Raw genomic sequence first — 12,778 nt, 5'->3', positions numbered from 1 at the left:
TCACATACGACCGGCCGATCAGTCGCACCAAAAGGAGTCTAAAAATAACCCTGTTTTCACATCGGGAGGGAAAATTTATTGAAGAATATTTCTTAACCACCGCAGCCGTCTACATGTGTAAGCAGTGCCCCGATGGTGAGTAAACCTATTCTCTATTTGCACGATCTCTCGTGATCATTCTTCACGCACCGCAGGGTTGTAGTTATTGGTACATCGTCATCTACGATTGTATCATGTATTTCCATAGCCTACACTCAAAAATAGAACCCTGTCCGGAATGCTTCTATCGACGGGGTCTGAGATTTTCCCGATCGTGTACACCTTCAGTCTGTAGGTGTCACTGAACAAGAAGCGACCGATTCGACTTTGGTCGGATAGATTTTCCGCGACGCGTTTTGTTGTTGTTGTTGTGATCGCTCTCTCAGCCATTCCAAACCTGCGGAGCGATACCACCACCGGCAGCAGCATCAAGTGGTCCTTGGCTGATCCCCGCTTGGGGTAAAATAGAAGAAAAGAATTTCAGGAAGGAATTTGCGCACAAGTGAGCAGTCGCACATTTCTTCGGTTCTTGTTGTTTGTAGCTTTTGAAACCGTGATCGGCGCGAGTGAGTAATTTTCACGTAGATCGTCCGGCAAAAGGCAGTGAATTTTGAACGGAAAAGGTTTTTTCCTAGGAAAATTAGGTCTTGTGCGCGTGTTACTTAGGTGAGAATACTCGAGAAAAAATGTCTGATTTAGAGGAAATCGGTGATATGAGCAATTTCGATGCCTGGCTGGAGAAAGATTTTCTTAGTAAGATCAGCCGGCTGGAGACGGAGTGTGAGGATTCCCGGGAGAAGATTAAACTGTTGGATAAGGATCTCAAGAAGAAGACTATTGAGTGCGACATTTTGAGGGCAAAGGTGGGAAAGTTGGAAACAGTTCCCTCAAATAATGCGGCTTCAACCGAAAAAATTGAAGGGTTGGAAAAGGAGCTGAAGAGGAAAACTATGGAGCTGGACATTCTGAGATCGAAACTATCCAATGCAGAAACTAAACCGGAAGCTTCACAGGATTTAGTTGAAAGAGTTAAACAGCTAGAGAGGGAGCTGAAAAAGAGGATTATTGAGAATGGCATTTTACGAGGAAAATTAACCGAAGTGGAATCTGAACCGTCTACGCCCGATGCACAGGAAAAGATTGACGATTTGGTGCGGAATCTTCAGCGCACTGAGAGTGTAGTCCTGAAGGAAAAGGTAAAGGAGTATGAAGGAGATCACGAAGAATCCGAGCGAACAGGGGAGCTCGAACGGGAGTTAAAGAAGAAGAGCATTGAGAGTGATATCCTGCGATCGAAACTAAAGCAATTTGAGAGCTCACCTGGGTCCCATCAGGAATCCAGTGACAGAATCAGGGAGCTGGAGAAGCAAGTGAAAAAATATCAAATCGAAGCCGACATTTTGAGGGGCAAGGTATCGTCGATGGAAACGGATGCTGCTGACAAGGACGACGAAGAATCGAGCGAGAGGATCGAAGAACTGGAAAAGGGACTTCAGAGAAGCACAACCGAGGGAAACTTACTGCGGGCAAAGATGCGAATGTTTGAAAGCGAATCTACGGCTGCTCATGATTCCAGCAGCGAAAAGATTGACGAACTGAAAAAAGGGCTTAGGAAGAGTACTACCGAGAGCCAGATTCTGCGTTCTAAACTGTCAGAGATGGAAAATAAACAAACTGCTAGTGGTGTCAGTACTCACAAAATAGAGCAACTGGAGCAAGATTTGAAGCAGAAAACTATTGAAAATGACATTCTCCGATCAAAAGTTGAGCAGCTGGAAAGAGTTCCATTGGCTGACAGTCCGGCAAATGCCAAGGTTGAAGCGCTTCAGAAGGAAGTACGCAAGTTGAAAATTGAAAACGACATCCTACGGTCGAAGTTAAATCAAGCCGAAGAAGAACCAACTGAGTCGCAGGAGTCAAGCGATCGTATAAGCGAACTGGAAAACATACTGAAGAAACGCACCATCGAAAGTGATATATTGAGAGCAAAGGTCACGCAGTTGGAATGTGAACTCTCCCCGACCAAGAACTCCAACGAACGGATTGAGGATCTGGAAAGTGAGCTGAAGAAAAAGATGCTCGAAAATAACATTCTCAAATCGAAGATCACTCAGCTGGAAGGGGAAGTGCATGCGCATCAAGCAAACTCGAAGAAGGGCGATTCACAAGAGGTGAGAAAACTGAAGGAAAAACACGAAGAGGTACTCACCAAAGCCAAGGAGCTGCTATTCGAGCGTACGAAAACGGTCAAAACGCAGGAAATGCAAATCAAGGCCCTCCAGAATCAGATCGAAAACATCAAGGAGGTCGTCACCGTCACCAAGGACATGCTGAACATTCGCAACATGGAGCACGAGCAGCTTCAGACCCGCTTCGAAAACATTGACGGCAAAATGAAGGCCGAACGGGAGCGGCAAGCGCTGCTCGAGAAGAAACTGACCGCTTCGCAGAAACTGTACAACGACTTGCGGGAGGAGTACACGAAGCAGGTGGAACTGTTCAAGGTTAGTTGAATTAATTGTCAAGTTGGATTTGTTTTGTGTGCGATTTGATTTTTAAGCGAATCAACCGCCCCTTCTCCATCCCTCTCCCATTCCTTTCCATTCTAAAACTGTCGGGAGCGGTAGGGCACATTCTTAAAGAAATGTATGTTTCCGGTGAGGTCTTCTTTGAAGTGAAATTGACATTTTACTATGTTGGAACTCCGGAATGTAGCCAATTATGAACAAAGTTTTGGCACTAGAGTCCGGTTCTGGTCCCTCACGGCCCCTTGAAAACTCGTTTCGGAAGGACCGTTATGGGATATTATAAGAATAAAATGCAGCCTTTTAAGTTAATTCAAGAATTTTGATTGCTTGGTCTGTAATAAAGTTCCCAACGGTGCATGGTTGAGCAGCGGGATAATTTGGGTTACATGAGACTTCTTTCAGTAACTGTAACAGTAACAGTTCAGTAACTGTACAATAATCCTCTCTAGCAAAAGCATTGATACAAAAAACAAAGTCGCTTTTAAACATGTTCAGCATCTATCAGCAACGATTAGTTAGTTGTTTAATGTAGGGGAAAGTCGGTAAAAGTTTCCAATTATAAAAAATAACGATTAAAAACTGATAATCGTCAATATCGGGAAATATTACTAAGTTGGCACGAGGTAAACAAATATGGCGGATTTAGAAAGTAAGGCGTAGAGAGTTATGACATTGAAGTACAAAGAAATGCATGTAATTATACGGAAAAAAAACCGTCCGTAAATTCATGAAAGCAAGATCACGATTTAGTGAACTGATGGATTTACGAAAACCGTGACCAAGTTCCTGAAATTATGAATAATAAACCTCATATTCATGAAACTATTTGTGTTTCCAAAAAATTAGTTCGCGTTGAAAATATACATAGCGTTACATTCGAATGTTTGGTATGGCTACTGTGGTTGTTCCCTGGACATGTTTAGTTTTTGTTGTGATCCTTGTTCACAATTTGGGAATACACAGCCAACAGTTAAACGATGTTCATGATTGCAGAAGCTTATTTGCGAGTTTTGTGATTTCTCATCAAGTTACCGTGATATTTTATTCATGAGTTTGCTCTCGGATTTTACTGTCAGAGTAGCGTCATTTATGTTCATGGTTGCAGGTTCTTAGTCACGATTTTCGTAATTTCTATTTCGTGGTATTTTCACAGACTAACAGACAACACTATGAGGGAATTTTCGTAAAAAATATCGATCCGACAATTTTCCCAGAAAACTAGTTCCACCTTTTATTTTCGCTTGTGAACTAGTTCCACCTTTTATTTTCGCTTGTGAACAATTTTTCACTAGTGGTCTAACCCCCATATGCTTGTTCATATATCAGTGGCGCCATAATTTCAAAAGCGGTCACAGTCCCAACTACAAATATATTTAAAATGACCGTTAAAGTGGGCGAAGCACTATTCTCGAATGTTATGTCTGTTAGTCTGTGGTATTTTGATCATGAGTAGTGATTCATGCTTATGATTTCAGAATACTAGTCACGATTTTTGTGTTAGTAACGTGATTAATATTCAGGAACTTTTTCAGGATTTTCATAACTTCAATTCATGTTATCGTGATATTTTAGTCACGAGTAGAGTGATTTATGCTCTAGAAATCACAATCTTCGTCACAATTTTTTTATATTTTAATCACAAGTAATGTGTTTTATATTAATGATTTCAGGATCTTAGTCACGATTTTCGTAATTTTTATTCATGTTATCTTGATATGTGCGTCACGAGTAGACTGATTTATGTTCACGATTTCAGGATTGTAGTAACGATTTTTGATATTTTTGTCTCGAATAGTTTAGATTTTGTTCCTGACTCTAGGATTTTAGTCACGATTTCCGCAATTTATTTTATATTTTGTTCTAGATCTTACTTTCGAATTTGACATGGCATCAGCAGTTTATTATGATAATCGTAATTTCTCTTCGCCTTATCGCGATCTGTTATTTTTTAGTTACTATCGGTTGTCGGAGTACCGCAGAACTGATAAACAGGAACATAAATGTGTGACTAATAAGCGGGATCTTGTTCTATGAACTACATCACGAACACGATTTGTGGCTCTATAATGTATTCTTGGTGCTCAGAGTAGTTTTCTTTTTCTGTCGAGACATCACACTGAACCTTATCAAGTTAATAACGATGTACTAATAGTTTTATGGACTAGTGTATGAAACAAAAATGATTCTGCGAATAATGCTCTAGATTTTGTGAAATAGTTCTCGTGAAAATTTCATGACCATGTGGCATAAAATTGAACATGATTAGGGATATCTTCTAAATATCAAGCACGCAAGATAGACCCTAGGTCAATGTACTAGAAATCATGAACTGGTTCACGAACCCATGAATAATATTTCATGATTTTGTGAAATATTTTACGTGCATTTTACGTCAGTCGTGATTATTGTACTAGAACATGAACCAGTTGACGAATACATAAAACATTTTATGATTTCACGAACTATGTCACGAGCACGAATGGTAAATCGTGGCTATTTTACTGGGAATCATGAATCATTTCACGAATACATGAATATTTGATGATTTTGTGAACTATTTCACCAGCACGAATGGTATGTCGTGTCTGTTATACTAGGAATGAACCAGTTCATGAATACATACAGATATTTTATAATTTCGCTAACTATTTCACGAGCACGAATTGTAAGTCGTGATTTTTAGTTCATGAATATATGAACAATATTTCATGATTTCACGAACTATTTCACTAACACGAATGGTAAGTCGGGATTTATTTTTGATTTTATGAACTAATGTTTCTAAATCTATAAATAACATCATAGGTCAACCTTTGGTTTTTAGAATAATGTTTTTAAAGTTCTGTACTAGTTCAAGTACTGTAAATCGATTTGGTAATGACATGGCGGAAAACATGACTTAAGTTCACAAAACAAAAATTATTATTTCCGCTAATAAAAGCGTTACGCGAGCGTTACTGAAATGTAATTGAACGTAATTATGAAAGCCATAATTTTTGCTCATGGTCCTGTTTTCGTATCGTAAAAACGTGGTTGTTCCAGAATTCATGGCACTTTATTCACGATTTTGTGAACAATGTATTATACGTGAAAGCAAATAAAATAACTTGGTAAACCGTGCAGCCAAATTTGCTGGTTTTTCTCCGCATGTCTTTGTATTTAAAATATTGTCTTTGACTTGACCCAATTCAAGAGTTTACAGTATATCTCAAATTTTGTTACTATAATGAATGCCGAAAAGCGTATTTTGGACATAAATTTCAAAAGTTCGTGATTTTGTTCAAAAATGATTTCTTTCAGAAAAATTAAAAAAAAAATATGAAAAAATGTGATTTAAATACTGGTCCCAGTGATTCGTCTCCTACAAAAAATACGGGCAAATTTTGAACGATTTTCTTTCCGTCTTTCTGAAAAAAAATCCGTATTTATCTATAATTTGAATCCTTTCAATGTAAATTTCCGACAAAACAGTGGGAAAAGTTCACGTGGACATCAGGAGTAGGGGGTAGGGGGGCAATGATGGTTCACGCTTGTGAAACGAAATGACAGGAGGAGGTCGAAAAAGATGATTTTTTCGACCACATGTTATATGAACGGCCACTTGTCTGCAATTTCATTTCTACTATTTCTACAAAAAAGTTTCGTAAAATTACTCTGTATCCCTCCAGGCATTTTTGTTTTCTTTAGGGATATAACAATAATGGACATGAAATAGGTTGAAGGTATGCAATTTATACAACTTTTCAGGTGTTATAACTCTTTTCGATCCAATGATTCTGCAGATCGAAGTTACCCAATCGACAGCGAAGATTGAAAATTATCAATAAGTTTTTTTTCTTTTTATAATAAAACATAAATCTACCAACAATTGGAACGTTTTTAATCTGTGTGTACCAATACCTGCTTTAAAAATACAACCACTTGATTTCTGAAAAATTGTAGTTTTACTGGTAACCGGGTACCCTGTCGGTCTGATATGAAATAAAATATCCAGGAGCCCAAGCACAGATGTACCATCAAATATTAACGGGAAAAATATTATGCTTAACCCATTCATGCCCATGTTGTTTGTGGACAACAACGTTTTTAAACAGCTGTAACTTTTGATTAAGGCAAAATTTTCTCACAAAAACAAGTAAAGCTAATAAATGTGACTATTGCCTTTCATTTGAGCATTAATAGTTTCAAGGAGCAGCTCTAGAACTGAAGTTATTGCAATTAGTCTAATTGGATTTCGACGGAGCAGTGCTGCCAGGAACAGTTTACGTTGACGACGGAAAATGAATTTTTCATATATCTTCGTTATCTTGCAATATTATTGAAAACTGATAAAACTTATCAATTTAGACTGTCTTTGGCTACATTTTCCAAGCAATTGGACTATTGTAAATATTCTAGGAGAATTGCATTGAGCATTGGAAGACAAAAATTGAGCAGCTTCTAGAACTGCGAGGGAAGTACCTATCTTTATGAAAAAAGGCTTTTCGCGTTTCTTGTCCCACCCTTTTTTTAGGAAAAATAGAATTGAAACCCTGCATGCACTAGAAAAAAGTTCGGCATGAAAGGGTTAATGTATACTATTGAAAATAAATGTTGGTTATTATATTAACATTCGAATAATAGGTTTGTCTGATGGTTTGATGTTTGATGGACCAAGCCGGATTAATGGTTGTTTTTCCAGTCGTTATAAAGATGTGATTGACTCTTAAACAGACTCAACATTTTGCTCCCGTTTGGTTGTCTAAAAAGATTGCGATATTTGCCCATCTACAATTTCGTTTTTTTGCAGTTTGTGTATTTTACATACCTCTGATCGGAACACTGTGGTCCATCCATCCATGTTCGAATTCAATTTAATTTGTTGTCTAAGGTGGTACCTATGTGTTTCGCTTCTTCTGCCAAATTGGTTGCAGTTATACTGAAAGATCAACTTCATTCTCGTACTCTTAATAACCATGGCCTTTTTCAGGGCTCAAGTTGAATCTCTCTTTGGATCACCAGGTCTTGGTGAAATTCAAGACTAATTTAATCCGAATATTTAGTACAGATTCATGTTTATTCCTCACAATTAGAACTATTTCATCTGCGTTAGTAACAATTTGGAAACTCATTTCAAGCAGGTCCTTTAGGAAATTATTTACTACTAGTAACCAGGGTAGAGATAACGTATGCGGAATAAAATTTGGACAAAATTCAAAAGGCAATTTTTTTGTAGAAAACCATTTATTAAATGTTCTCTCTATATGAAAACATTTGTCAGCTTTTTAACTTAATGTAGAAAAAAATTTGAGCTCATTCGAGAAGCTACGACAGTTTGCAGGAACTTTTTGCAAAGGAGTCGAAAAAATTGATGTTGGCATATTTTTAATTTCTTTCTTAATTTTGATTATCATTTTTGTTAGTTTTATGTCGAAAATTATGAACATTTACTCTCTGCTTCATATTATCCCAGAAAAACCTCATTTGGACGCAGTTGTGGTACATTTGGAGGGATATCAGCCTTTTGTACAAAATATATACCATAATCCTCCAATGCGCCAAAATTTTTTTGGCATAATAGCTAAGTGCCAGATTGGGCGTTCGCTGCCATTTTGTTCACATGGTATCTCCTAGTGGGTCGAAATTAACACTGGATATTTGAAATAAGTGTGCCTAGAGTATGACGTTTAGTATGGTGGTTGAATTTTTGTTTTAATGCTGGAAGCGTTGTCCAAATTTCATTCCGCATACGTTAATAACACACCTCCCATGGGAAAACTTTTCTTTGTTCTTTATTTAATTTTGTATTTGTTGTATTGTTCAGTTTACATTACATTTCTAATTCAATAAATTAAGTGTTCAACCCCAAGTGATGACTTTTCATCCATACTCCCTACTTACATGATTCGGTTAATTACAATGCTTTCGCAGTTAAATGATTGTTGCAATAGGAATTATTACACCTACTTATCATGTAAATAAAGGACCATCGGAAAGCTTTTATTTTCTAAAACAGTTGCTTTCGTTTCTCACAATGTGACAGTGATCTCTCAATGTTCGAGCTTTGCACGAATTCAGTTCATTATCGACTTGAAATCCCCCTTTTCGGGGCCTTATGTAAGAGTACAACTGATGAGAGCTGATGATTCTCTACTGACGAGAAATATAACAAAAATATAAGCCAAACCAAATTTTGGATCCATTACTTCTCATCGGCTTAATCAGAACTGCTCTACTTGCGGGACCATAGGCGGCTCCAGCCGGCAAGGGGCATTCCTATCTAACCAAATAGAATCAAATTTTTGGAAACTCATTTCCCAACATGTCTCTGGAAAAAGCACGGTGTTAACCGGTATTAGCTCGGCCAAAAATTATCTGAAATCAAAAAACCAAAATAGTAGTCGAAGTATCATTGAATCTTAATTCCTACGGTCCATGATTGTTGATGAAAAATTCCACTATTTAATGAGTAACAATCCCCTTAATTGAAAAAAGATCTCAAAAACTCAGCATAGCTGGGTTATACGTTCCACAAACAGCTTCGTATTAGCACGTAACACTCATATAATTCAAATTTATAGCTTTGCTAAAGGAATCATACCAGTATTTGAATACGGATATGCTCGTTCCTTGAAAAATTCGAGAATTTTGGGTTTTGGGAGATTTTGTCCTCAAAATCCCCTATGTTTAATTATATTCTATATACCCTACGGTGCATATCATATATTTTTTGTATTATTTTCAATGCAAAAGAATCTCAGGAATTAAGCGGTACCTTTGTGACCGTAGTCAGAATTCGAGAAATTGGAGTTCTAAAGTCTTTTGATATGCATATTAAAGATTATCAGTTCCTCATGCATATATCTTAATTATTCCTTAATCAATTCTTATCAAGTACACTCTGCTGAACGTGTACAAATCCTTAGAAAAAAATAATTATCGATAAAATTCAGAATCTTTAATTTGTTGACATTTGATCTGGAAACCACTTTTTTCCATTAAATTCTATGATACCCAAACTTTCCCTAATTTTCCTGAAATGAAACTTCTACCATGTTATTCGTAAGCCTTTTCTACAATAGGAATAGTGTATTAAAAAATAAATTATTATTAAAAGGAGTTGATATGTAATATCGAGACTTATCGACATTTGTCAAGAAATCTATTGTTTCTGAATTTTATCTACAACGAAACTATTACCTTTTTGTTTCTGACAATTTTACTCATTCAAAGAGGTAAATTTTATAAAAAAAAACTATTGAAATATACGCATGAGAAATCTTGACATTTGAAATGTGTGACAAAGACCCTTGAATCCTTACTTTTCGTATTCTGACCGTGGTCACAATGGTTCCATTCAATTCCTAAAACTTTTTTGCAAATATTTTTATGATTTACAGCGTAAAGTAGAAACGTCAATAATTATAGGGAATTTTGAGAACAAAATATCACAAAACCGCAACTTCCCGTATTTATTAAGGAACACGCATATCCATATTTCAATATTAAGATCAGTTCCTTCAAAAAAGCATAAGCGTGAAAATACAGAGTTTGTATCGAGATTGAAACAGTAAATGAAGTAATTATTCATTATTCATTATCAATTTCAAATCGGGTCCAATAGCTAACAGAATTGAGGTTTCACAATAGTTTTGATACAGGTTTGTGCGTATTCTATAAAACAAACAGTTAATTATAGATTGGATCGCTTAGTTAGAATATATTTGGAGGAACTCAGAGGGTGCTTGGTTAAGAGTTTTAAGTTTTTGTATGTCTATAGCATTTTATAAAACTGAGATTGTTGCTTGGGTAGCAGGTTTATAGGAGCATGTATTCATTCATATAGACATCAGTGAGATTTATTTTGGGCACTGCAATCGGAAGCTTCAAATGACAGTTTGCATGATTCGTTGACGTGTCTCATGTATTTTTAAGAGATACCACTTAAAAGGATTTAATAAATAACTAGAATAGCTTTACTGTTTACAATAGTGTTCCATAAAACTATCATGGGCTAGGTATACTATTTCTAAACCATAATTATATCTTGCAAATTCAAGTGTAAATGTGAAATTCATAACTGATTTGTTAAACCCTTTAATACCCCCCGAAAAAGCATTTAAGCAGAAATCCTTCTTAAATTCGAGCCGCCTTCGAAATCCAGCATTTGTTCGAGTTTGAAAATAAAACACCGTGCGATTTAACATCTTGCTAAGATCGCGTTTCAACAAATTAGAAGAATAGTTTCCTCCAACGCCACTAAATGAATGTCATTGTTGGAAAAATGATTTATAAAATGTTATTGCTTAAAAAACCCGTTACTAAAATAACGAAGCTTATGGGGTTTATACCGCTTACACTATGGATTATTCCATAGACTAGCTAATTTTTTTTAAATAAGTAAATGAAGCTAGCTAGCAATCCGAGACATGCACAGCAAGTTAGACAAGAATACAACAAAATTGCTTTTCCCATTGTTTTTCACCAATAAAAACCTATCTAAATCTAGCTCGTTCGGTAGGTCAAGATTACCCACTCACATTCTCCAATCCATCTTTATTTAGACTTTCCCCACTCTCGATCGAGTGCAGTTTGCTCCCAGTGCCCTTATTTACGCCACGAAATGTTGTGCAGTGTTTTTTGTTACTCGTACCGAAATCCACCGAAAATAGGTCATTCTCGCTCTCTCATGCAATAAACTATTCCACGCTTTCCACAATGCATTCTTCAACTCACTGCTTGCTTTTCGTCGATTTCGGTATTGCTTTTTCGCTTGCCAGTTTAGCAGCAACTACGAAATAACACAGTTCTCTATCGCTTTTTTTTTTCTATTTTTCTCTCACACTTTCAGAAAACGACGGCTCTACATACTGGCTCAGAGTTTCACAAATATAAGAAATAGGTCCCACGCGAGGTGCACCGGTCTGGGGGGGGGGGGGAGGCAAACGGGAAAACACCCACTAATCAAACTATCTATTGCCGTAGCGATTCATTCTACTGCAGTGTGAATTCACCGATGTGCATTCATATTTTACGAAATAACGAACCGAAAAAAAAATTTACTTCTGCACCTCATCCACCGATGCGACCAGTTACCCTACCGCACCAATACTCACACTAATTACTGACCCATTTTTCTAATTGATTCGTGTTAATTAAAGCTAGAAGGTAAAATTTTATTTGTCGAAATCATTTATGCTTTCCTAACTTTTTCTACCAGCTAATACGACCCATTCTGTGTTTACGCTTTTATGTTACTGATCATACGTCACCCGATGGTTGCTGGAACTACAATTCCAGTCACATCGATGAAGACTATCAAACAAGCGTCTCCATCGAAGCAACCGATTGTCCATTCCCATTCCACCGGTCCCTGTACCGCTAAACCCGCTGAATCGTAGCAACTTTATTTGCAATTAAAGAAGGCCTCCTCCGTTTGTTCCACCGGCAGGATATCCAGAAGACCTACGCCGAAAAGATCGAGCTCATCAAGAAGGAAGTCGAGCAGGTCCGAAATGCAAGAAGCAACTAATGACCTGGAAGCACTTCAGCGCCGTCATCCGGATGAGGTACGACCCGGCCGTAGTTTTGATCTGCGCGAGGATGAGGATCGCACCGGTCACCAGTGTTGTTGTCAAACGTCGTGAGATTGAGCTTTATTGGCAACATTAGGAACTTTAATTTATTTTCTTTTTTTTTTCGTCTTTTGCTAACAGATAGGAGCATACACAAAAAACAATTGTGTTTTTTTAGTCTTAGTGTTAGAGGAGATTTCAATGCGTCGGTTATAAACAAGACTAAACATAGAACTGGAGACAGCTGAGAGACATTGCTAGAATTAGAAAGAGTCATTTGGTTTCAATTAATTGTCTTGTATGGATATGTTGTGGAAAATGGAGCAGCTTGGTTAAAATAACATAACCGAAACATTTTCTAGAGGGTCAGGAACAGCGTGGAAGATGATTAATCAATATAAATACACCTATTATAACAATGAGACGGAATGATTTATTGATAGTGACATGTTACAGGAGTAATCAATTAATAATAATTCATTGTACTGTAATATCGAATAATTTGCCTTTCGCTCCGATCATGTGGATGTTGAGAAATAAATATAAATAAACTATTGATGTTTTGTTTCAATTACTAGATTATTTTAGAAGTATAACATTCAACATTTTTTAAGTGTGTTTCTTGTATATGACAGTTCAACCTAGTTTGATTCTGGA

At 36.9% G+C, this 12,778-nt stretch overlaps 2 protein-coding genes across 5 annotated transcripts in view; one reads left to right on the top strand and one right to left on the bottom strand.

Moving 5' to 3' along the window:
- LOC131689725 (protein O-mannosyl-transferase TMTC1-like) overlaps nucleotides 1-12,778 on the bottom strand; it is a 739,528-nt gene that overhangs the window by 365,200 nt on the left and 361,550 nt on the right. The gene's annotated exons all lie outside the window — the stretch shown is intronic.
- On the top strand, nucleotides 341-12,677 carry LOC131689726 (probable DNA double-strand break repair Rad50 ATPase). 4 transcript variants are annotated; one of them, XR_009305462.1, is made up of 3 exons: nucleotides 341-2,543; nucleotides 11,398-11,714; nucleotides 11,998-12,133. XR_009305462.1 is itself a non-coding variant. In XM_058975016.1 (2 exons), the coding sequence occupies exons 1-2, from the start codon at nucleotides 726-728 to the stop codon at nucleotides 12,076-12,078; spliced, it is 1,899 nt and encodes a 632-aa protein (XP_058830999.1). In that variant the 5' UTR covers nucleotides 341-725; the 3' UTR covers nucleotides 12,079-12,677. The 4 variants fall into 4 exon arrangements, 2 of the variants coding, with proteins under 2 accessions (XP_058830999.1, XP_058830998.1); XR_009305463.1 differs by having other exon boundaries at nucleotides 11,972-12,104; XM_058975016.1 differs by lacking the exon at nucleotides 11,398-11,714 and having other exon boundaries at nucleotides 11,998-12,677.

Source organism: Topomyia yanbarensis, chromosome 3 (assembly GCF_030247195.1).
Source record: "Topomyia yanbarensis strain Yona2022 chromosome 3, ASM3024719v1, whole genome shotgun sequence".
Lineage (NCBI taxonomy): Eukaryota > Metazoa > Arthropoda > Insecta > Diptera > Culicidae > Topomyia > Topomyia yanbarensis.
Note: the sequence above shows the minus strand (reverse complement) of the source record. Positions and strands in the feature narration are given on the sequence as shown.